General features: G+C 38.5%; 1 protein-coding gene across 1 annotated transcript in view; it reads right to left on the bottom strand.

The window, feature by feature from the left end:
• Positions 1–988: 988 nt before the first annotated feature.
• The window catches only part of LOC114458560 (protein NLRC3-like), a 32,606-nt gene continuing 7,490 nt past the window's right edge, over positions 989–26,104 (bottom strand). The window contains exons 2-9 of the mRNA XM_028440977.1: positions 25,930–26,004; positions 25,717–25,827; positions 22,381–22,455; positions 21,947–22,057; positions 21,313–21,382; positions 12,585–12,636; positions 10,590–12,385; positions 989–1,524 (exon numbers count right to left, since the gene is read on the bottom strand). Coding sequence (XP_028296778.1) covers positions 1,057–1,524; positions 10,590–12,385; positions 12,585–12,636; positions 21,313–21,382; positions 21,947–22,057; positions 22,381–22,455; positions 25,717–25,763 — 2,619 coding nt within the window. The 5' untranslated portion in view covers positions 25,764–25,827; positions 25,930–26,004 and the 3' untranslated portion in view covers positions 989–1,056. The remainder of the gene's footprint in view (positions 1,525–10,589; positions 12,386–12,584; positions 12,637–21,312; positions 21,383–21,946; positions 22,058–22,380; positions 22,456–25,716; positions 25,828–25,929; positions 26,005–26,104) is intronic.

Genomic DNA, 26,104 nt, shown 5'->3' with positions numbered 1-26,104 from the left:
CTGATAGAAAATGTATCCCCTCTATAATCCTCAGGTGATGGACTAACATCTGCTTTATTCTGTACACATTTATCATCATTCATAATAAAACTAGTGAATTAGGAACAGTTTCACTTTTGTGGAGAAGAACATGAGACAGATGTGACGTCATGCTTTGTGTTCTCAGATGGTTCCACTTTTAGTAGCGTCTGACGCTAACAGCTCTAGCAGAAAGACAATATATCATGTTGACTTCAAAATAGTGTTGGATGAATCTTATAAGATGGGTGATGAAGAAAAAACAGGCTGTGATCAGTGGGAGGGGCCTATATTGTCACTGGAAATTCCTTCACATTCTAAATGCTATATCTTGGCTAATTTTCAGTTGATTCACATCAAATTTACATGTATTATTGACCCCAAGATGAGCAAAAAGATACATTGTGACCCCGCCCAAAACCAAACAGGAAGTCAGCCATTTAGTCTTTCTGTCTCACAGAGGACTCATAGACATGTCTGTCTGTCTCTCTGTTTTGGCTGTGTGTCTGTCTGTATTTCTGTGTGTGTGTGTGTGTATGTCTGCCTGCCTTTCTGTCTTTTTGTCTGTATTTCTGTGTGTGTCGCTGTGAGTGTCTGTGTGTGTGTGTCTGTCTGTCTGTCTGTCGGTGTCTGTGTGTGTGTCTGTCTAAGTGCCTGTCTGTGTGTGTCTAAGTGCCTGTCTGTGTAGCTGTGTGTGTGTGTCTGTCTGTCTGTGTAGCTGTGTGTGTCTGTCTGTCTGTCGGTGTCTCTGTGTGTGTGTGTGTGTGTTTGTCTGTCTGTCCATGTGTGTGTCTGTTTGTCTAAGTTTATGTCTGTCTGTCTGTGTTTGTCTGTCTGAGTTTATGTCTGTCTGTCTGTGTGTCTGTCTGTGTAGCTGTGTCTGTCTGTCTTCTATCTCTCTGTCTGCCTGTCTGTCTCTGTGTCTGTCAGTCTGTGTCTGACTGTTTGTCTGTCTGCGTGTCTGTCTGTCTGTCCCTCTGTCTGTGTGGCTGTGTCTGTCTGTCTGTGTAGCTGTGTGTGTCTGTCTGTCTGTCTGTCTCACAGAGGACTCAGAGACACAGAGGATTCATTGGACCAAATCCCAAACCCAGGATACAGAGTGTCAGTGAAGGAGGTACAGACGGTGTGGATGAGTGTCAGAGAGTCAGAGGAGACTTCATAGAAGGACAGACGTCCATCAGGACAGTCCACATACACTCCTACTCTACCAGAGGAACCACAGGGACAGGAGGTACGTGTGAATATGTTATTGTGTCTGAAGTAGTAAAAATCACTGTAACAGATCAGACTCCAGGACTGATTATTTAATCCAAACAAACAATCATCACTGTCTCCTTTTCTTCTGATTCCTCTGTAACTCACTGCTATAGAAACATCTCCATTCCTCTCCACCTCCCAGTAACAGTGACCAGTCAGACCAGTACTACACAGAACCTGACAGTAGTGATCAAATCTGTCCTGATGATCAGGATAAAGCTCCTCCTCCTCCACAAATGTCACCATCCTGTTGTTGTCAGACAGTCTGAGGTTTCTGTTGATGGAGTTTGTGTTGAGGTGAATGTGACAGAAATCTGATGAGACACAAAGAAACAACAGTTGATCATGTGATGCTTCATTCTCTCTGTATCACTGACATGTTCATTCACTCAGAGCTTCATGAGGACACTTTGAATGAACACACACACACACTTACACTTCCTCACACCAGCTTTGATCCTCTGCTCTCCTCCATGGTCCGCCCTGCAGGAGCAAACACAGGCAGTGATTTACACACCTAAAGAGTCCAAAGTGCTGCTCAGAAACCTGATGCCATCTCCATCAAGCTCTCCATGTTTCTACTGGTTTGTCTTCAACAGCTTCACCTTCTTCATCTCCTTCAAAGTGTTCCTCTCTTCATCCTCACTGATTGGTTCCACCTCCTCTGATCTTAACTATACACTATTATATATATGTATATATACACTATTTGGTCACCTAGGCTGAAATCCAATCAGAACTCATGTGATCATGTGATCTAACGTATTGATCACATCTAATCTGTCTGTGTTTACAAACATTAATACCATCATAAATCAGGTTGATCAACAGTAACTGAATATTCAGCAAGGCCACAGGAAGTAGGGGTGCTGGGGGTGTTGCAGCTCCCCCTATTGGTGAGAATGTAGGTGTTTAAATGTAGTCTATGAAAAATATTTAGCACAATTTATAAATTCATTATGAATATTTAGGGAAATGATTTTGACACACGTAGGCTCTTACGTGTATTTTGTATTTGAATGTAATTATTTTTAGACCTAATCAACACAGGTTCACGTTGACTTTTGAAGACATGGGTACGCAGCACCATGACCCAGAAAAGACTCTCACACATTTCTCTGATGCACACCCACACACAGATTCTGAACTCCCTGGACATTCATCACCTCATGAGAGACTTTATCTCCACGCCCCCAGAGCACATCTCCACATCTGGACACCTGTAACCATGGCAAGCCTCCCTGCAGCTCAAAGTAAGAGCATGGTGCCACCGTACACTTTCATATCTATTCATACAGTTTAACGTCACACTACAGTATTTTTACAAGGTGGTGGTGATGGAGATGGAGTGTGTTATTATGATTGTGTGTTCTGTGTGTAATGGATGTGGAGAGTTGTTAAATAATGTTTAAATAGTCAGATTATTTCCTTGTGGTGTGCATAAAAGGATTTTGGAGTCACGTGACAAACATAGATGGTGCAGTGACTCAGGTTCATGTCAGCTGATCTAATCTATTGCATTGTTATAGTGTTATTGTGAAGTTTAGCTAATAGTGCATATATTCATCTGAGAACTGATGATGTCTGTGCGTTACAGACCCTGGCTGTGAGTGTGCACCAGGGGCGTAGCACCACATTTTGGGCCCTGGGTACAAACCATCTTGTTGGGCCCCTCCTGTAGCTTTTAATATCTACACTTTTTATCACCTGGAAACTAAACTAGTATTCTGATATAAACTTTATTTTTTTGAATTTTATTTGAACTAGATTTATATATTTGAGAAAGTTAAAGTATAAGATACAGTTATTTGATATTTATTGTATTTGTATTTGAAAAACAATAATTCAAAAAACTTTAACAATAAAATTTTAATCAGTTTTTACCTATTTTTTCACCAATTACTAGACATTTAAACTCAATTTAATTCCAGGCTGACCCAAAGGTTAAAAAACACCGCAATAACCTAATGACTCCATATCCATTGTTTGTATTTTATAAATCTGTTCTCCTATATTTTAATGGTTTATTGAATATTGTGTTTGTGACACACACACACACACACACACACACACACACACACACATATATATATGTGTATATATATATATACATATATACATATACATATATATACACACACACACACAAAGCAAACCTGTACAAAGGTTAATAAAAGGTAAATATAGATTAATTAGAATCATAGGGACACTCTGGACACCTACTTAAGACTTAGTGGCAGCAAAATGTAGTCTTTAAAAATCATCTTTTTTTAAATAAATTTATTTCCATTTAAAATTTGACGTGCAAAAGGAATGTTCCAGCATTTAAATGTGTGAGTGCACGTAGTTAATTTCAAACTAAATAATGTAATAGACATTCATGATTAGTTGTTTGTGTGTTTTACTTTATTTTCATTTCTACTTTTTCCTCTAATTAGAGTTGACATACTGATAATGAACAATAACTTTATTTATGTTTTTGCTGTTGTTTAATAGGATTACAGTAGTTATTTGGGTTAATAATATCAAAACCAAACATTAATTAATTTGTTTAAATGGGTTTTTTCTTTAGTATTTATGTCTTTGTCCTTCATGTATAAAGTAAAAATGCTCTTAATAGTTATAACTTGTAGTTTAAATAAGTTTGGTAGTCGCACATATTTTTTATTCTTTTTAGTTTTTGATTGTGGATAATATCACACACTACAGTATAATTCTCCCTTTAGAAATACATTTGTCTTATGAATTCTAATACATTACAATGAGAAATAAATGAATAAACAAACCTCTTTGTTTCATATATCTTTGTAAAAGTACATTATTCCATAAAACAATTAAAAGAGATGGGATTATTTTTATTAAGGGATTAATAGTAAACAAATAATTTACTCAATTTATTGATTGACTGTATATAGTGATTATTTCAAAAACATAAAAATTAAACATAAGACATCAATACATATTCACAGAAGTATAATTTACTAACCTCTCAACACTTGTCTTTAATAAATAACAATAATAATCTTGATAAAATATATTTATGACTTTGTATCTAAAACTTAAACATAATTCACATAAATGTACATATATTTACACTAACACATATAATTACACACCCATATATAACTGATAAATAGAGATTGATAAAATACATAAACACCCATACATATATATCTACACATAAACACACATGAAAAAAAGAAAATAAAAAGAAACATAGATTTGAACATTAGCTGAACAACTTTACACAAATAATTAACACTAGAAATAAAAATTATAAAATACTTTAGTTTAAAGATATTTTTACTACTTTAACTTTTACAACTAGAATAGGCTAAAAATGAATTAAATGAATACATTTAGACTGAGACACAAATAAATATAAAAATGAATGAATTAAATGAAGAAATAAGTAAACAAATACTTAAATAAGGCAATAAAAAAAAATAATAAAATACTTTTGTTTTAATGACAATTTACCAAAAACCTCTTGGGTAATAATAAAATAAAATAAAAAATCAGGACAACTTTGTTTTTTGAAAATAGCCAAACACACATTATTAAACCTTATAGACTCAAAATGGCTCCATCCAGATAGTTTTGATTATGTTAAACTCAGAATAAATAACAAACTGTTTCCTACAAGAACCCGACATCAAAATAAATAAAACCAGGAAATAACACAAGCACCAAAACATCAGCCTATTGCAAAACAGAAATATAATAATAATAATATGAATAATAATAAACATAAAAATAAGAGTAAGAAAAATGAAAAGAATAACAATAATATGATCAATATAAATATGAAATAAGAATAATGATGATAAATAATCTAAATGAGACTGATCTGGGACATGTCATCTACCAGTGGCTGTTAGTGATTGGATGATGACCGTTGCTATGGATACTATGGACAAATACAGAATGAACTCTGAGGAAACACTCTGAAAAAACTCTGCTACTGGGAAAAGACTAAACTAAAGAGTTCTAATCATTCCCTCCTGATAAAACAAGTAAAGACTGAAGGACACGTCACAGAAAACAATAATGCTGATGCTGCTAAAATATGAAATCTGAATAAATGGAGACTTTGAACCACTAGGAATGAACTTTGACCCTGAACATTGAACATTGATATTACATAGAAGCTTAGTGGTGGTGGTGTCCGCTGGTCTCTTAATGGTTTTCTGGTGTATGTTAACATGAAACACATCAGTTTAGAAATCATTAAATCAAAACTATATGTTAAATTCCCATAAAGTTTTATAGATAACGCTAATAATTCTGTTATTTGTCTCATGTTTAATTAAAAAATTAATACATTAATGAAATAAGATCAAATACTAATTATTGAACAAACTAAAAAACTTGAATTGTAATATAAAATTAGGAAAATAAACTAAAATACATTTTGGTTGAGAAACTTTGTTATAAAAGTTCAGCCTTTGTTTCAAAGTTAGATTTGAAATGTTTCACATAAAAACATCTCCTCCATAAACCAGTAATTATTTTATTGAAAAGTTAAAAATAGGAAACACAACAATATTTCTGTTTTAGTTTGATTTTGAATATTTCATTTAAAATCACTAATGTCCTAAAAAGTCACAACTTTCACATTATTACATTATTTAATAATAATAAACATAGAAACAAAACACACATCAAACAAATGTTTTTCTGATCTTAAATCAGAAATGTCCAAATCAACATATATTAAATTAAAACAGCTTTAATAAATAAACCAGAAATTAATTTCTCCTCTTTTTGACATGAATGAAATGAATGATTATGAAACTATATCTTGTGTGAACTGCAGTGAACTGGTAGAAAGAACATTAGATAACACACAACACAACTTGTTCACAACTGATACAGAAAGAATATAAAAATAACATTGTTTGACCTAGAAAATAAACACTTACACAACAGAATAATTACAACATATAAACATTGATTAAATAAGATATTATGGAAACACACGCACACACGCGCGCGCGCGCACACACACACACACACACACACACACACACACACACACACACACACACACACACACACACACACACACACACACACACACACACACACACACACACACACACACACACACACACACACACACACACACACACACACACACACACACACGTGGGTGAATGAATAAGGATGATGTCATGCTGTATGTATGGGAGAAACGTGTTGTGAGTGTGCTAGTGGGCGTGTCATAGAGTGATTGATTGATGGATGATGACACTTTATGTATAACTGAGAGAAACGTGTTGTGAGTGAAAAATGTACCAGGGCGTGTCTTTGAGTGAGTGATCATGTGATAGAAGGATAGCTGTTTGCACACATATATACATACACACATACAGTACATACACAATGTAACACTCCACAACACTGTACAGTTGTAGCTTGAATAAAAGTCATATTTTTAGTTAAAAGGTAAATGAACTAATGATCTTAATAACAGACATGGATAACATTATTTCATATATTGAGGAATCATATATACTGTATAGACCCTGGCCCAGAATGCAGAACAGTGGCTGATCACCTGAGGTTATAAAAACAACCTCACCACCTAAAACGTCTAATCAAAGGTGGGGGGGCTGAACTGTACATGATACGTGGTCTATAGATTTAACTAGGACTCTTTAGAGAGATAATAAAGACATAAATACAATCACAAATCTGTTCCTTTGTAATCTATATATATATTAGTAAAGGCATAAATTAACATAACACCTGGTTACATTTGTGTTTTGTTCTAATTACTGTTTTATTCTAATGATTTGATTTATTTTACAGTTCTTTGAGTTATTTTCTTACTTTTTTATTCACTTCTTTAATAATCTCTGTCAGTTTGAATACTATGTAACACCTGTGTAGAATATTGTCATTACCCTCTCTTTATGTTCTAAAAATCTCAACTAAAACCCTTTTGTGTATTTATATCCTCAGATAGATAAATAAATATGTAGACATGGATAAAATTAGATAGAAATTATAACTTGAAATATTCAAAAAATCATAATCAATCTTTGAAATGTATATAAATGTAGTTTTTTGTTCACAGGATACAGACATCACCAGCTGAGAACAGAAACCATTGGATAAGTATTTGATTTAGTCTATTTTTAATTATGATTTATTCATTTTTAATAAATATAATATGCTACAAGACAGGGCAATGATAAAATACTTTATATATAAATTAAAATAATCTGAAACAAACCACCTGCTCAGTTAGGAAATAGAACAGCTGATAGAATAACACTAATTAACTAACATGGATTCATATAATTGTAATTTAAATGAGTAAGCGATATCACTGTGCTTTAATTGATTTTTACTTAACAAAGGTTTTTATCTTATATTGATAGATTATTTCTACACAGTTTATATTAGAGGGTGATCACGTGTTTTTGTTGTTTGTGCTTCAAAAGCTTCCATATAATCTTTATAAAGATTCATAGTAATTTCTGAAAGTCATTTCCTGACTGGTCGCTGGGGGCAGGCAGGACCGTGAATGTATTTTTCCTCACTAAGAAATAAGAATCAATCAATCAATCAGTTAAGGTTCCTGCTGTGGGTTTTCACATTCACATGGAAAGAGAAGTGATATTAAAATAAAATACACACACACTACATAGCAATCATAGACTCACCTCACTATGTGGTTGTATGTAATAAAGAAATTATAAAATATGTATTGAATAATTCTTACAACACCTTTTGTAATCATGTGATGTTTTATAAGATTGATTTTGATGAACATGTATTCAGTTATTGTTTGTACGGATAAATATAAGTGGCTAATTTCAAGTTTACTGTGTATATTTAATTTAAACACAAATCATGTTTGTATTTTGTTCTGTTCTACTTATAACTTTTTTCTTATATTAAAACATAGTCTAACAGTAAATCCAAATAAATGTAATAAAGTTAAATAAAAGTTTTTGGCCCACTCTAATGGTAAACAAAATAGGAATATAACTTGAAAAAAAATTCAAGGAAAAATAAAATAAATTAACAAGCTTACTTTAAGTAACCTGATATTATAATTTCCAAATAACGTTAATATAACATATTAAAAGATAGTCTGAATTAAATATTCTGTCTTATTCATAATTTTTTATAGTCACACTATTAAACAGTGTGAAGAGAGGGAATGTTAGAATGGATTATTATTCATGGTTTCTTTTTGTGTGTAATACTATAATTATATATCTTTATACTCAATAAATCTATTCATAAAATATATTCAGGTCAACTTGTTAGCTGTCATTTTCAGAACAAGGACAAACAGTTTCAGAACATCTGATCTAATGATCAATAATAAAGAATAAATCAATAAATCTTAAACATAATTTGTATTGCTTTAAATCACCAGTAAATGACATCTTTAACTAATTACAAGTAGCTGATCATTTGATTTCTAAATATATAAAAACACTGATAAATCTATGTTTGGGGCCCAGGGAGTGAGCAGACCCTGAGGACCACAGCTGTGTTTTAGATGAGTGTCTGTTCTTCTATTGACTTGTTATGACTTGTTGATTCATTTTCTGTTCATCTCTAATACATTGATTGATTGATTCAGCAAAACCTCTGACTATGTCTCTCTGTATGAAATCTCAGGTACTGAACACCAGAGTTAGCTCAAAAACTGATGTTTATAACATAAGTCTACAGTTTGAAATAAATTTAAAACATTTTAAAAACATACATGTTTCTGTTTTAATAATTGTATGAGTAGGTCAAGTTAAACATTGTATTATTTTATTTTATATTATGCATTGTTGGAATGTAACAATGAAATAAATATTTTCATATTTCAAAGGCAGGGTAGGTGATTTTTGAAAGCTAGCATGATTTTGAATGTAGCTTACCCCCCTCCCCTCTGTGCTCTGTCTCACTCACATGCATTAGCACTGCTGCTGCAGAAGTGGATCTAAGCTCATCGTTTGTATTGTGTAGAAACTACGTCGTCTCATTCAGCAGTAAGTAAACACAAAACTTTATCATATACTGTATGTTAAAAAAACATGATCAAAAACTCTGCTTTAAGTCTGTCACCAATGACGTACTCTGAGTGTGGGCTTGTGCACGCGAGGGGTGGAGAACGAGCAGGGAGACAGAGAGACGTGATTGGTTAATAAAAAAACTAACCATATTTTTTCATTGGTCAAAGTTTTTACAGGTTTACAGCTGCTACACATGATGGATTGTATTTGTTCCTTTTTCAGAGAACATAAGATCTCAATTTCTGTCAGAACATTAAGAAAATTTCAACCAAAAACTTAAAAAGTGTATCAGGAAAAATTCCCCTACTCTACCTTTAATTGATTGAATATTTGAAACATTGGTTTTGATTTTTAGTGATTAGTAACATTCACAGCTGGAAATGCAATCATTTATTTAAGTATTCGGGCAGTAATTTATCCATCCCTAATTTTGTGTCAGAGAAAAGATTTAAATGTAATTTCATAAGCTATATTTATATTTTTATATGAACACAATCCTCACTGATTGGTTCCACCTCCTATGATCTTCTCTCTCATTCCTTCATCAGCTCCTCATAGTTCTCCATTAGCCTCTCCTCACTCCACACTACCTTCTTATCTCTGTCCTTCATCCCTCTAACCTGTCCCAGTCCTCCTCCTTTAGTGTCCCACCTCTCACACCTTCATCACATTCCTCTGATACAGCTCTCTGTCACACATGTGATGGGGATTGATGTGAACATGTGATGAGCTGCTGTGATGTGTCTCACCTCAAAGTGTTCAGTCTCTGAGAGAGCAGCTTCACTGCTGAGTCTCCTGGATGGTTGTAGCTCAGGTCCAGCTCTCTCACACTGGAGGAGTTGGAGCTCAAAGCTGCTGCCAGAGAAGCCCCGCCCACCTCTGTGATGACACAACCTGACAGACTGGATTCAGAAAAACATCCACAACTCAGGAAACAAGTGAGGAGACGAGGAACAGGACAATGTTGATGGAACATGTGATCCACTGACCTGAGAGAGTCCAGTTTACAGTGAGGACTCTTCAGTCCTTCACACAGCAGCTTCACTCCTGAATCCTGCAGATCATTGTTACTCAGGTCCAGATGTTTCACACTGGAAAACTGAGAGCTGAGGACTGAGGACAGAGCTGCACAGCTTCTCTCTGAGAGACCACAGGAACTCAACCTGATGAAGAATCAGAAAAACCTTACAGATGTTTGTCTGTGACAGAATTAAAGACATGTTCTTCTAAAGTCACATACTCAACTTTCTTGGAGGCTTTGATCACTGGGAGCAGCTTCAGAAAAGCCTCCTCTGAAGGAGAGAATCTCTTCAGGTCAAAGACATCCAGATGTTCTTGTGATGACAGTAAGATGAAGACCAGAGCTGACCACTGAGCAGGAGACAGTTCCTCTGTGGAGAGATGTCCTGATCTCATGGACTCTTGGATCTGCTCCAGCAGAGAGTGATCATTCACTTCATTCAGACAGTGGAACAGGTTGATGCTTCTCTCTGTGGACAAACTCTCACTCAGCTTCTTCTTGATGTATTTAACTGTTATCTGATTGGTCTGTGAGTCACTTCCTGTTTGTGTCAGCAGGCCTTGTAGGAGCCTCTGATTGGTCGGCAGTGAAAGACCCAGCAGGAAGCGGAGGAACAAGTCCAAGTGTCCATTTGGACTCCGTAAGGCCTCGTCCACAGCACTCTGATGGAGAAGGTTTAAGTCAGGCTGACCTCCACTATGGGGAAGGTTCAGAATTGGTTTTTGAAATAAAAGCATCCATGACTTATTCTGTGGTTGATGTTCCAGCAGGTTGACTTTAGAGCTGATGAAGGTCTGATGGACGTGAAGAGCAGCCAGAAACTCCTGAAGGCTCAGGTGGATGAAGGTGAACACCTTGTCCTGGTACAGGCTGCTCTCCTCTATGAAGACCTGTGTGAACACTCCTGAGCACACTGAGGCTGCTCTGAGGTCCATACCACACTCTGTCAGGTCACTCTCATAGAAGATCAGCTTTCCTTTCTGCAGCTGCTCAAAAGCCAGTTTTCCCAGAGACTCTATCATCTCCCTGTTCTGTGGACTCCAGTGTGGATCTGTGGCAGCTCCTCCATCAAACTTCACCATCTTGACTTTGTTCTGAAGGACCACATAGTGGCTGTAGATCTGAGTCAGAGTCCTGGGCAACTCTCCCTCCTCTCTACTCTTCAACATGTCCTCCAGAACTGTAGCAGTGATCCAGCAGAAGAGCGGGATGTGGCACATGATGTGGAGGCTACGACACGTCCTGATGTGGGACATGATCCTGCTGACCTGCTCCTCATCTGTGGACCTCCTCCTGAAGTACTCCTCCTTCTGAAGGTCAGTGAACCCTCTGACTTCTGTCACCATGTCCACAAACTCAGGAGGGATCTGATTGGCTGCTGCATGCCGTGTGGTTATCCAGAGGAGGGCTGATGGAAGCAGTTCTCCTCTGATGAGGTTTATCAGCAGAATCTCCACTGAGGTGGACTCTGAGACATCAGTCAGGGTCTGAGTGCTGAGGAAGTCCAGAGGGAGCCGACACTCATCCAGACCATCCAAGATGAACACAACCAGGAAGTCCTGGAAGCTGCAGATTCCTGGTTCTTTGCTTCCAGAGAAGAAGTGATCAACAAGTCCCACCAAGCTGAAGCTCCTCCCTCTCAGCACGTTCAGCTCTCTGAAGGTCAGCGGAAATGTGAAGTGGACCTCCTGCTGGGCTTTATCTTCAGCCCAGTCCACAGTGAACTTGTGTGTTAAGAGTGTTTTCCCAATGCCAGCCACACCCTTTGTCATCACTGTCCTGATTGGTCGAGGTCTTCCAGGAGGTGCTTTAAAGAGCTCTTCTAGTGTGATGGCTCTTTCTGCTGTGTCTGATCTCCTGGATGCTGTTTCTATCTGTATGACCTCATGTTCCTGGTTGACCTCTCCACCCCCTCCCTCTGTGATGTAGAGCTCTGTGAAGATCTCCTTCAGGAGGGTTGGACTTCCTGCTTTAGCCACACCCTCAGACACACACTGGAATTTCTTCTTCAACTTGGACTTCAGCTCACGTTGGTATCTAGGAGCCTTTGTTCCTGAATGAAGACAAACTTAATGTTAGAGTGGAGAAGTCAGAGCAGGGTTGAACATTGGAGATCAAAGTGTGTGATGTTCTCAGTCTGGATGGTTCATCAGAATAAATGTGACTGATTGAATCATGCTTTGAAAAAGAAAAGCCAGCTTTGTGTCCTTCATGTGATGTTCCTCACAGTGAAGATGTTCACATGCTCTTACTGCTCTGCAGACGCTCAGCCAGCTCCTCCTGCTTCATCCTCTTCAGGAAATACAGTGTGATGTTCAGAAAGGCCTCCCTGCTCCTCCTCTGCTCCTCATCTTCACCCTTCATCTGACTCTCTGAGCACTCTGGATCATCTCCATCCACAATCTTCTGCATGTGTTTGAGTTCAGCTTTAACAAAGCTGATGATGTTGTCCTCCAGCAGCTGGAACACAAACACATTAAAGGTGATGAGTGAAGTCCTGCTCCGTGTGTGTGTGTGTGTGCGCGTGTGCGTGTGTGTGTGTGTGTGTGTGTGTACAGTGGTTTGATCACAGGCTGACACAGGTTTAGTGTCTTTGTAGACGTACACACCGTAAAGATGGAGTCAGGCTCAGCTCCAGAGGAACCATCCACACCCTCCAAGCTGCTGTGGAGAAGACACAGACACTCAGACATGCTGAGGAGCAGCTGGAGGAAAGCACAGGAAGCTCTGCTAACATCATGTGAACATCAGTAACAGTGGGTGATGTCCTACAGAGCCACAGTACAGTGAGTGTGGAGCACCCTTTGGAGCCCAGCTCACGTGTGGAACATCTCAGCATGTTTCCACTGAACAGGAGAACAAGTCTGTTGGACTGAGGCTTTATTTGGATTCAATCCTTCACAAATCTGAAGATCACACACTGTCTAAGACTCACCTACACACTGGAGACCATTCCTATAAAGCCTTTTCTCTTTCACCTTCCACTGTTTGCTGAGATTTACATCAACACCACTTCAAACAACAAACATAGTCCATCAAAATTGATTTTTTTTTAATTTGGCGCGCTTACCACTCTCAATGGGCCACTTTTCTTCCTGGCTTTTTAACACACCACACTAAATAGGGCAAACATTTAAAACACAATATATATACAAAAATAATAAATAATTATGAAAACACCATACACATACAAAACTAATTAACTAGGGCTCCTGCGGTGAGGGCGGTCCAGGTGAACCAATTTCTTCCAAAGCTGGCGGTCCCGTACCAGCAGATCTGCATCCTCCACAACAAGTCTGTGTTGTCTGAGATCGCCTGCTATGATGTTGACCCATTGTGGGCGGGGCTTGCCTCCTGGTTGTCTCCAATCTGCGGCCCTTGGGTCAAACTGTAGAATAGCTTTCGTCAAATGGTCAGGAGGTAGGTGGAGGACATGGTCAAACCAGCATGTGTGTCACTGTGCAGCCTAGCAAGATGCTCTAGGCTGACATGTGTGGGCTCTTAGCATTTCATTGGAATAAAAATAAACAAACAAATACTTGAAATTGTTAAAACTGTGGACCCTGAATCTATAATCTATGAAAGTTTAACTTTTTTAATAAAATTATGGAAATTAAACAACTTTTCCATGATATTCAATTTTTTATAAAGGGTCTGTATAAGAGGGTGTGCACACTTTCAGTTTTTATTTTTATTTTTACTTCACCTCCCTGAAACGTTTCAGTTTGTTTTTCAATTGCATTGTACAGTGTTAAGGCGAAATTACTAGTTATGCTTAATAATATATTTACTCATATTTTTAATCCTTAAGCCTTGGGTAACTTTCCATTGTGTGATTCTCATTTCTTCAACTTTGCTCTGGGTCAGACCGCCTTGTCCAAAGCACATGATATGCTTACACACACTCACATAGTTCCCCAAAACAACCTCAGGGCCAGATGCGTAGGCATTCTCTGTACACACACTCACATAGCACACATACACACCACATACACATCAATTCACACACACAAACACCACACACGCACACACCTCCGTCTCCTTGACAACCAGCAGATAACAGAACTGGTTGTTTAGACCCAAAGGAGAAACTGTCTCTCTTTTCACCTGCTGTCCCTCCCTCCTCCTTCTCTTTCTATGCTTATCTCCTGGGGGGGAGGAGGGAGGGGGGACTGAGCAGGGATATACGTGATGTGTCAGAATTGTCTCTCTCTCGATCATCGGACCTCCGGCCGGACGGTCACTGGTTTTTGTTTCACTTTGTTCCATCTTCGTCTTTTTTTTTTTTTGCTTAGTTTTAATAAATCTTTTTTATAAAATCATGTCTCCAAATGAGGTCAACCGCAAATCTTGCCGTAACAACAGGTTCTAGGTCACATTAAAGGTGGAAAATACTGTGAAATTATTTATTTATATTGTCCCTCCTCCGGTTACTCTCCATAATAGTTTTGAAGCCCTCTATAGAGACAAACTCAGTCCAATTGAGCGACTGAAACAACCACCAGGAAAACTCCTCCACCACTGCTGGGACTGAATTCCCATCAGTCCAAATCCTCCGTAGCCTGTCTAAAACTTCTCAGAGCAGCAGTACAGAGACACTCTGGTTCCACGTACAGCCCTACAGCCATCAACAAACACCGCTCTACTCCACCTGCTGCAGAGCTGTTTCTACGCAGAAAGACCCCAATGACGGAGAGTCCCCATCAGCCATCAGTGACCCTCTCACCATCAGAGTAACAGGTTCACACACATTCCTAGTCACTCATTATTGGTGATTCAATAACTAGGAACTTCAGATTATTTAATGCCATCACACACTGTATTCCAGGTGCTACAGTTCACACTATCTGAGACAAACTGAACCAAATGTTACCCACGCTGCCACCAACTGTTACTAAAATAGTGTTACATGTAGGAACAAACAACGTTTTAACCTGATCAGACCAGATTATGAAGTGGATCAGATCTGAGGGAGTATAAAAGCTCCGCCTCCTGGTGCACAGCACTATTGTTGCTCTTCACCGTCATCATGGATATAAATTCATGATATTTAATTAATCAATCAATCAAATTTTATTTTTTAAAAAGAAGCACCTTTCATACAGCAAGTGTAAAATCATAAACTGTTCCTACTGTAAAGACGCTCTGCCAGTTTTCTCCATTGTAGTGATTGACGCTGCTAGCTCCACCCCTTTCATGTGAATCCAGGCTGAAAACGATTGGCTACAATTAGCGTGTTGAAATCGACCTTCGTAGGACAGCTTCTCTCTGACAGGGAATGTTTGGTTAGTTGAAGCTAACAGAGATTAATCCAGGATATAATAATCTAGATTAGTAGTATTGGGCCGTGGGGGGGTGGCCTGGGGCTCCCTGGCCCCCGCTCTTTCTGCTGGCCTGGCTGCATCTGCGGGCCCGGGGCAGTTCCTGGGTTTGCGGTAGCGGTTTTTTCACATATACTAGTATACGATGCACTGGCACGCCTTGGGATGTGGGATAAAACTCATATTGGGTTTAACCTCAGACACATTAATCCCAAATACCTGCTTTAGGTACTACCATTCACTCATTCCCCCTGTCCACAGCCACCACCATTATAGCTAAGCTTCACACTTGTCACTATACTGGCTTGATTACACAACATAATAAGCACAATATATTCTACAACTTCACATCTCACCCTCACTGTAAAACAATCTATTCTTCCCCACCCTTTCTATTTCCTACCTTAAGTCTCTCCTCCCTGATGTTGGTGACCCCCCCCCCCCCCCAATAGATTCATTTACTTATTTCTTGTACTTTTTTGTAACATCTAACTAAAAAGCAAAGGACGTCTGTGTGTGTGTGTGTGTGTGTGTGTGTGTGTGTGTGTGTGGAGCAAAAATCTCCCCGACGCGGTGCTAGTTGGACCTGAAACTCGGTCGACTTGTTCCAAATACCCCGAGTGTGTGTATCTGTTATTTTGGAGTAATTTGGTCATTTCCAAATGTTTATTTTAATTTTATTTCACTTCTGGACGGCCCCGAAATGAAACCTATTCAGCTTTTGACCTCAGGGTGTGAGGGGGCGCTAGAGCATCATCTACAGTGAAGAAAATAAGTATTTGAACACCCTGCTATTTTGCAAGTTCTCCCACTTAGAAATCATGGAGGGGTCTGGAATTTTCATGGAAGGTGCATGTCCACTGTATGAGAGATAACCTAAAAAGAAAAATCCAGAAATCACAATCTATGATTTTTTAACATTTTATTCGTGTGATACAGCTGAAAATAAGTATTTGAACACCAACGTTAATATTTGGTAGAGTAGCCTTTGTTTGCAATTACAGAGGTCAAACGTTTCCTGTAGTTCTTCACCAGGTTTGCACAGACTGCAGGAGGGATTTTGGCCCACTCCTCCACACAGATCTTCTCTAGATCAGTCAGCTTTCTGGGCTGTCGCAGAGTAACACGGACTTTCAGCTCCCTCCAAAGATTTTCAATTGGATTTAGGTCTGGAGACTGGCTAGGCCACTCCAGAACCTTGATATGCTTCTTACGAAGCCACTCCTTGGTTTTCCTGGCTGTGTGCTTTGGGTCATTGTCATGTTGGAAGATCCAGCCACGACTCATCTTCAATGATCTGACTGAGGGAAGGAGGTTTTTGGCCAATATCTCACAATACATGGCTGCAGTCATCCTCTCCTTAATACAGTACAGTCGTCCTGTCCCATGAGCAGAAAAACACCCCCAAAGCATGATGCTACCACCCCCATGCTTCACAGTAGGGATGGTGTTCTTGGGATGGTACGCATCATTCTTCTTCCTCCAAACACGCACAGTGGAATTATGACCAAAAAGGTCAATCTTGGTCTCATCTGACCACAAAACTTTCTCCCATGACTCCTCTGGATCATCCAAATGGTCATTGGCAAACTTAAGACGGGCCTTAACATGTGCTGGTTTAAGTAGGGGAACCTTCCGTGCCGTGCATGATTTCAAACCATGACGTCTTAGTGTATTACCAACAGTGACCATGGAAACAGTGGTCCCAGCTCTTTTCAGGTCATTGACCATGTCCTGCCGTGTAGTCCTGGGCTGATTCCTCACCTTTCTTAGCATCATTGAGACCCCACGAGGTGATATCTTGCATGGGGCTCCACTCCGATTGAGATTGTCCGTCATGTTTAGCTTTTTCCATTTTCTAATGATTGCTCCAACAGTGGACCTTTTTTCACCAAGCTGCTTTGCAATTTCTCCGTAGCCCTTTCCAGCCTTGTGGAGTTGTACAATTTTGTCTCTGGTGTCTTTGGACAGCTCTTTGCTCTTAGCCATGCTGACTGTTTGGGTCTTACTGATTGTATGGGGTGGACAGGTGTCTTTATGCAGCTAACGACCTCACACAGGTGCATCTGATTCAGGATAATACAGTGGAGTGGAGGAGGACTTTTAAAGGCGGACTAACAGGTCTTTGAGGGTCAGAATTCTAGCTGATAGACAGGTGTTCAAATACTTATTTTCAGCTGTATCACACGAATACATTGTTAAAAAAATCATAGATTGTGATTTCTGGATTTTTCTTTTTAGGTCATCTCTCATACAGTGGACATGCACCTTCCATGAAAATTCCAGACCCCTCCATGATTTCTAAGTGGGAGAACTTGCAAAATAGCAGGGTGTTCAAATACTTATTTTCTTCACTGTATATCTATTTCACTGCACAGCTCACTTACGGTGCGTGCACAAGCTCCCGTGGACTTCTCTTTTCTCTTTTGAGGAAAAATACTTTTTTACTGTTCTTCATTTGGTGATGACATTTCGAAAATTTTATTTTCATGTTAGTTTGACCATTCGCTATTTAGACCGGACAGACCTCACCCTGAAGTTATTGACGGCAATGGCTGCTGTGTTGAAAGCTGCACATTTCTCAGCAGCGTGCGTGTGAGAGAGAACCAACGGAGGACATTTGTGTCCAAGGTAGAGAGTCACACACACACACCGATCAGGTGTGCTTCACTATCGATCACCGTCTGTGTGTTTGGTGAAAAATACACCAAACGAAAAAAATATAAAAATGACTTAAAATAAAAAAACAACACATTTATCATGCGCATGTCTCATAGAATTAAACCAGGGAAATTGCACACTATTTTACTTTGCACCTGCAAATATACCCCTTTATAATGTTACAGAGTATGTTGTTATTATTATGCCCATAATTGACAACTCTTCTTAAGCTCCCACTATATGAATACATACTTCCGACGGGCACTGTACTCTACTTCAAAAAAATACATTAACAGAAAAATACGAAAATGGCTCAAAATACACAAAACTAAATATTTATACAAAAAATGCACAAAATTACTCCTAAATCACACTACAATAGCAACAAAAACAGTAATTATACAAAAATACATGACTCCAAAAAAACATACATTACAAAAAAAAATTAAAATAAAAAACAGCAAACATTTATGCACAAAAAGACAACAGAAATATACACAAATACACACGACTCCAAAAAACATACGTTACAGAAAAATACACGATACAAAAAAATATAAAAGTGATGATGAAGTCATGCACGTCCCATACAGTGGGGCAAAAAAGTATTTAGTCAGCCACCAATTGTGCAAGTTCTCCCACTTAAAATGATGACAGAGGTCTGTAATTTTCATCATAGGTACACTTCAACTGTGAGAGACAGAATGTGAAAAAAAATCCAGGAATTCACATTGTAGGATTTTTAAAGAATTTATTTGTAAATTATGATGGAAAATAAGTATTTGATCACTTCAAACAAGAAAGATCTGTCTCTCACAGACCTGTAACTTCTTCTTTAAGAAGCTCTTCTGTCCTCCACTCGTTACCTGTATTAATGGCACCTGTTTGAACTCGTTATCTGTATAAAAGACACCTGACCACAACCTCAAACAGTCAGACTCCAAACTCCACTATGGCCAAGACCAAAGAGCTGTCGAAGGACACCAGGAAAAGAATTGTAGACCTGCACCAGACTGGGAAGAGTGAATCTACAATAGGCAAGCAGCTTGGTGTGAAAAAATCAACTGTGGGAGCAATTATCAGAAAATGGAAGACATACAAGACCACTGATAATCTCCCTCGATCTGGGGCTCCACGCAAGATCTCATCCCGTGGGGTCAAAATGATCATGAGAATGGTGAGCAAAAATCCCAGAACCACACGGGGGACCTGGTGAATGACCTATAGAGAGCTGGGACCAAAGTAACAAAGGTTACCATCAGTAACACACTACGCCGACAGGGAATCAAATCCTGCAGTGCCAGACGTGTCCCCCGTCTTAAGCCAGTGCATGTCCAGGCCCGTCTGAAGTTTGTCAGAGAGCACATGGATGATACAGCAGAGGATTGGGAGAATGTCATGTGGTCAAATGAAACCAAAATAGAACTTTTTGGTATAAACTCAACTCGTCGTGTTTGGAGGAAGAAGAATACTGAGTTGCATCCCAAGAACACCATACCTACTGTGAAGCATGGGGGTGGAAACATCATGCTTTGGGGCTGTTTTTCTGCTAAGGGGACAGGATGACTGATCCGTGTTAAGGAAAGAATAAATGGGACCATGTATCGTGAGATTTTGAGCCAAAACCTCCTTCCATCAGTGAGAGCTTTGAAGATGAAACGTGGCTGGGTCTTCCAGCATGACAATGATCCCAAACACACCGCCCGGGCCAAGAAGGAGTGGCTCCGAAAGAAGCATTTGAAAGTCCTGGAGTGGCCTAGCCAGTCTCCAGACCTCAACCCCATAGAAAATCTGTGGAGGGAGTTGATAGTCCGTGTTGCTCGGCGACAGCCCCAAAACATCACTGCTCTCGAGAAGATCTGCATGGAGGAATGGGCCAAAATACCAGCTACTGTGTGTGCAAACCTGGTCAAGACCTCGGATCGTTTGACCTCTGTTATTGCCAACAAAGGTTATATTACAAAGTATTGAGTTGAATTTTTGTTATTGACCAAATACTTATTTTCCACCATAATTTACAATTAAATTCTTTAAAAATCCTACAATGTGAATTCCTGGATTTTTTTTGTCTTTCACAGTTGAAGTGTACCTATGATGAAAATTACAGACCTCTGTCATCATTTTAAGTGGGAGAACTTGCACAACTGGTGGCTGACTAAATACTTTTTTTGCCTCACTGTAGAATTAAACCAGGAAAATTGCACCCACATTTTGCACCCGCATGAATACATACTTCCGACGGGCACTGTACTAGTACATAACAACAATAATAATAATAATAATAATAATAATAATAACTGAAAGCGTGAACAGAAACCATTATTCATTCACTCCAGGCATACTACTGGTGGCAAGCTACATTGTAGCCACAGGTGCCCTGGGGCAGACTGACAGAAGTGTGGCTACCATTTGGTGCCTACGGCCCCTCTGACCACCACCATCATTCATACACAGTTCATACACATTCCTATGGAGTTATTCACTATAAAGTTTCACTCCTCTTTTAACAGTGGCAGAGTTTTTCTTTCTTTATTTTTTAGTTTATGGGTTTTTTGTTTTTGTGGTTGTTTTTTTGTGTGTGAGGGGTTTCACATGTTTGAAAATGAAAAAATTAAATATTAGATTTACTTTACAATGTCATATATCAACTCCTGCAGGTGTAGGGATGTAAAGTCACACACACACACACGTTTTACACCAATGTGTGTAATACATGTTCATCACAATGAAAATATATCATCATGATCATCTTATGTTTAATCAATTGTATCAAATTAAGAAAAGTTGCTGTATGTACGACCTCTGTCCACACGCTTCATAAATACTGATTCTTTTTGTACTGGTGCACATTCTACATTTCATTGGTCTGAACGTATTTAGAACCAGTTCTATGATCAATAAATGAGGCCCCTGGACCATCAGGAAGACAACCAGCAACCTTCTTTATGTGGACTCACTGTGGGTCAGTAGATGGACCTCCTTTGAAGACAATGGGTACATCCATGGACTGGTCACTTCTAAAAAACACACAGCTGGGTCCAGGTCCAGATGCGAGATGCTTCCTGGTCCTTGAAAACACACACACACACACACACACACACACACACACACACACACACACACACACACACACACACACACACACACACACACACACACACACACACACACACACACACACACACACACACACACACACACACACACACACACACACACACACACACACACACACACACACACACACACACACACACACACACACACACACACACGTTTTACACCAATGTGTGTAATATATGTTCATCACAATGAATAAATATCATCATGATCATCTTATGTTTAATCAATTGTATCAAATTAGGAAAAGTCATGAAATATGGAGAAAAAAAAACAACAAATTGAAATGAGCCTGAATGTGTGCTAGCTTTAGAACAGGTGAGATTAATCAACACTGCTGTGTGTACGACCTCTGTCCACACGCTTCATAAATACTGATTCTTTTTATACTGGTGCACATTCTACATTTCATTGGTCTGAACGTATTTAGAACCACTTCTATGAACGAATCAATAAATGAGGCCCCTGGACCATCAGGAAGACAACCAGCAACCTTCTTTATGTGGACTCACTGTGGGTCAGTAGATGGACCACCTTTGAAGACAATGGGTACATCCATGGACTGGTCACTTCTAAAGGACACACAGCTGGGTCCAGGTTCAGATGTGAGCTGCTTCCTGGTCCTTGAAAAAAAAAACACACACACACACACACACACACACACACACACACACACACACACACACACACACACACACACACACACACACACACACACACACACACACACACACACACACACACACACACACACACACACACACACACACACACACACACACACACACACACACACAAATTATCCAGTTCAGACTAAATGTTCAATGTTAAAATGAACAGATTTGAATATATATATATATATATAATATTGAACTTATTTTTCAAGGAAAAATGTTTGTACACTGATGTACAGAGGTGTGAGTGCTGAGCTCTGACGTGGTCTCACCTCTGATCTTCAGTCTGGATCTCATGTTGTTCTTTCACCGTGTCCTGATCCATCTCCACGTCATGAGATGATGAGCTGAAAATATGAGTGTGAGACAGACAGCACTACCTGAGTATCATGGTAAAGAGTGAAAACACACATTAGGGAAGATAAAAGATGTCAAAGCTTTGAGTTTCACAACAAATATCTGGAGCTCTGAAGTTTAACAGCACACTGACTGGATGAGAGTTAGTGCTACACATTGTGATGCTAACGCTAAATGCTACACACTGTGATGCTAACGCTAAATGCTACACACTGTGATGCTAACGCTAAATGCTACACACTGTGATGCTAACGTTAAATGCTACACGCTGTGATGCTAACGCTAAATTCTACACACTGTGATGCTAACGTTAAATGCTACACACTGTGATGCTAATGCTAAATGCTTCACGCTGTGATGCTAACGCTAAATGCTACACACTGTGATGCTAAATGCTCTACTAAACCATTTTAAATTGGTTTAGTTGGTAAACATTATTTTTAATGTTTACCAACCAAGCTAGCTAAGCTTTTTTTTCTCTCAATTTCAGATTCTTCGTTATTTAATTTTACATTGTTAAATGCACTGACTGTAATTCAAATATGTATCGGATCGGTATCGGCCAATAGGAAACACCAGATATTGGTATCGGAGGTGAAAAAAGCAGATTGGTGCATACAGTGTGGCACCAGTATGTGGACAAAAATGGAGGACAACGCCACCTTTGGACTTTCACCCAACGAAACACAAGGCACTCAGGCCTGTATGTTAACATGGTCCCTTTTCAAAAGTGACTTTATTACAAAAACCATTAAAAACTGCATTCATACAAAAAGGGAATAAAATGAACAGAGTATAAGATGATCAGTGCTAAGGCTAACCATGAAGAAGAGGAGGTAATGCTGAGGATCCCAGGGAAAAGAAAACAACACATTCACTACTAAACAATGAAAACTAGAATATTTACATTTCCTGAATAAAATATAAGTGAGGATGCAGGTGCTGGCACTGTATTAGCTTAGCATTAGCATTAACTTTTGCATTAGCCTAGTGTTAGCAATTGCCTCGCATTGAAAAAGTTGATAAAAGCTGAAATGTGTTGATTGTTTTATCTGAAAGTGAACAGACAGATGAACATGTTAAAGGTTGAAATCAGTTGAAGAATGGATGAACAGCTGAAGTTCACTGTTAAAAGTTTAAAACGTTTAAAATGTGGATGAAAAATGAGAAGTTAAAAAGTTAAAGTTTTTTAAAAAAAGTTGAAAAGTTAGACATTATTTAAAACAGCATAAATTAAATTATTTGAACAGTTTGACACCAAACTTGTTGAAAATGCAAGAGTAGTTAAAGCAAGAGGGAATAATAATAATAAAAACTGCAAATGTAATAAACTATCTACTAGAAACTCTAGTAGAAACGACAAAGCAAACACCACTAGAGAAATGAACAAACTACAAATATACCAAAACTTTAACACAATGTACACAATAAGAAATGTCAGGATTAAAGAATAATAACACACGCACACGCACACACACACACACAGAGTGTAGACTTTAGACAATAGTCAATCATCAACTGCCTTATTATCATGGAAACCATTCAAGATACTACACAATACACTGTGGTGTCCCTGTAGGTAAATGACTTTTTGACTCCAAGCTGCATACTGTATATATTATATATTATATACTGTATTACTATCATATATTAATTCAATGAATTAATTAATTTATGACCTCACTCGTCCACACATACAGATCTAGACACAGGCTTCATCAGCTGACTGTGAATGTGTAAAAGCATGAGATTATTTATGATAATCCATTAAATGTGATATTCCATCTAATAGATTAATATCATAAATAATCTCACACTTTTACACATTAACAGTATCAGCAGCTTCCTGTCTGGGTTCTTTCATTCCTACCTTTTCTGTAACAACTGTGTTGTTGTTGGTCTGAATTATGGATTTTAATTATTCATCATTTTAAACTTCAGTAACACCTGACCTGGTCAGACCAGATTATGAAGTGGATCAGATCTGAGGGAATATAAAAGCTCCGCCTCCTGGTGCGCTGCACTACTGTTGCTATTCACAGTCATCATGGATATAAATTCATGATATTTATTTAATCCATCAATCAATAAAATGTTATTTATAAAAAGAAGCTCCTTTCATACAGTAAGTATAAGATCATTAGATGTTCCTCCTGTAAAGACACTCTGCCAGTTTTCTCCATTGTAGTGATCGGTCAGACAATGCTAGCTCCACCGCTTTCATGTGAATGTGCACGTACCCAGACTGAAAACACTTGGCTATAATTAGTGTGTTGTTATCGACCTTCGTAGGACAGCTTCTCTCTGACAGGGAGTGTTTGGTTAGTTGAAGCTAACAGATTAATCCAGGATATAATAATCTAGATTAGTAGCATAGGGCCTTAGTGTCAGACACTTTGTTTATTTGTTGAATCCATAAATAATAAACCTTGATAATGAAACATTAACCTGTTCTCTAGCGCCACCATCAAGACTAACTTTCACTTTTACAGTTAGTGGATCTGGTGAACATTCATAGACATATATATTTACTTATTTTTATCTCTTTATATAATGATAATAATAATAGAGTCAAAGCATCAACAGAAACAATTATTCATTCACACCAGTCATACTAGTGGTGGTAAGCTACATTGTAGCCACAGATGTCCTAGAGCAGACTGACAGAAGTGTGGCTACCATTTGGTGCCTACAGCCCCTCTGACCACCACCATCATTCATACACAGTTCATACACATTCCTATGGAGTTATTCACTGTAAAGTTTCACTCCTCTTTTAACAGTGGATGAGTTTTTATTTATTTATTTTTTAGTTTATGGGTTTTTTTATGTTTTTGTGGTTGTTTTTTGTGTGTGAGGGGGAGATGTAAAGTCACACACACACAAACACACACGTTTTACACCAATGTGTGTAATATATGTTCATCACAATGAATAAATATCATCATGATCATCTTATGTTTAATCAATTGTATCAAATTAGGAAAAGTCATGAAATATGGAGAAAAAAAAACAACAAATTGAAATGAGATGAAATGTGTGCTAGCTTTAGAACAGGTGGGATTAATCAACACTGCTGTGTGTACGACCTCTGTCCACATGCTTCATAAATACTGATTCTTTTTGTACTGGTGCACATTCTACATTTCATTGGTCTGAATGTATTTAGAACCAGTTCTATGAACGGATCAATAAATGAGGCCCCTGGACCATCAGGAAGACAACCAGCAACCTTCTTTATGTGGACTCACTGTGGGTCAGTAGATGGACCTCCTTTGAAGACAATGGGTACATCCATGGACTGGTCACTTCTAAAGGACACACAGCTGGGTCCAGGTCCAGATGTGAGCTTCTTCCTGGTCCTTGAAAACACACACACACACACACACACACACACACACACACACACACAGTGTAACACTGATGTACAGAGGTGTGAGTGCTGAGCTCTGACGTGGTCTCACCTCTGATCTACAGTCTGGATCTCATGTTGTTACTTCAACGTGTCCTGATCCATCTTCACGTCATGAGATGATGAGCTGAAGATATGAGTGTGAGACAGACAGCACTACCTGAGTATCATGGTAAAGAGTGTAAACACACATTAGAGAAGATAAAAGATGTCAAAGCTCTGAGTTT

This window comes from Gouania willdenowi, unplaced genomic scaffold (assembly GCF_900634775.1).
Source record: "Gouania willdenowi unplaced genomic scaffold, fGouWil2.1 scaffold_129_arrow_ctg1, whole genome shotgun sequence".
NCBI classification, from domain to species: Eukaryota; Metazoa; Chordata; class Actinopteri; order Blenniiformes; family Gobiesocidae; genus Gouania; species Gouania willdenowi.
This window is presented reverse-complemented; position numbering and strand designations above follow the sequence as displayed.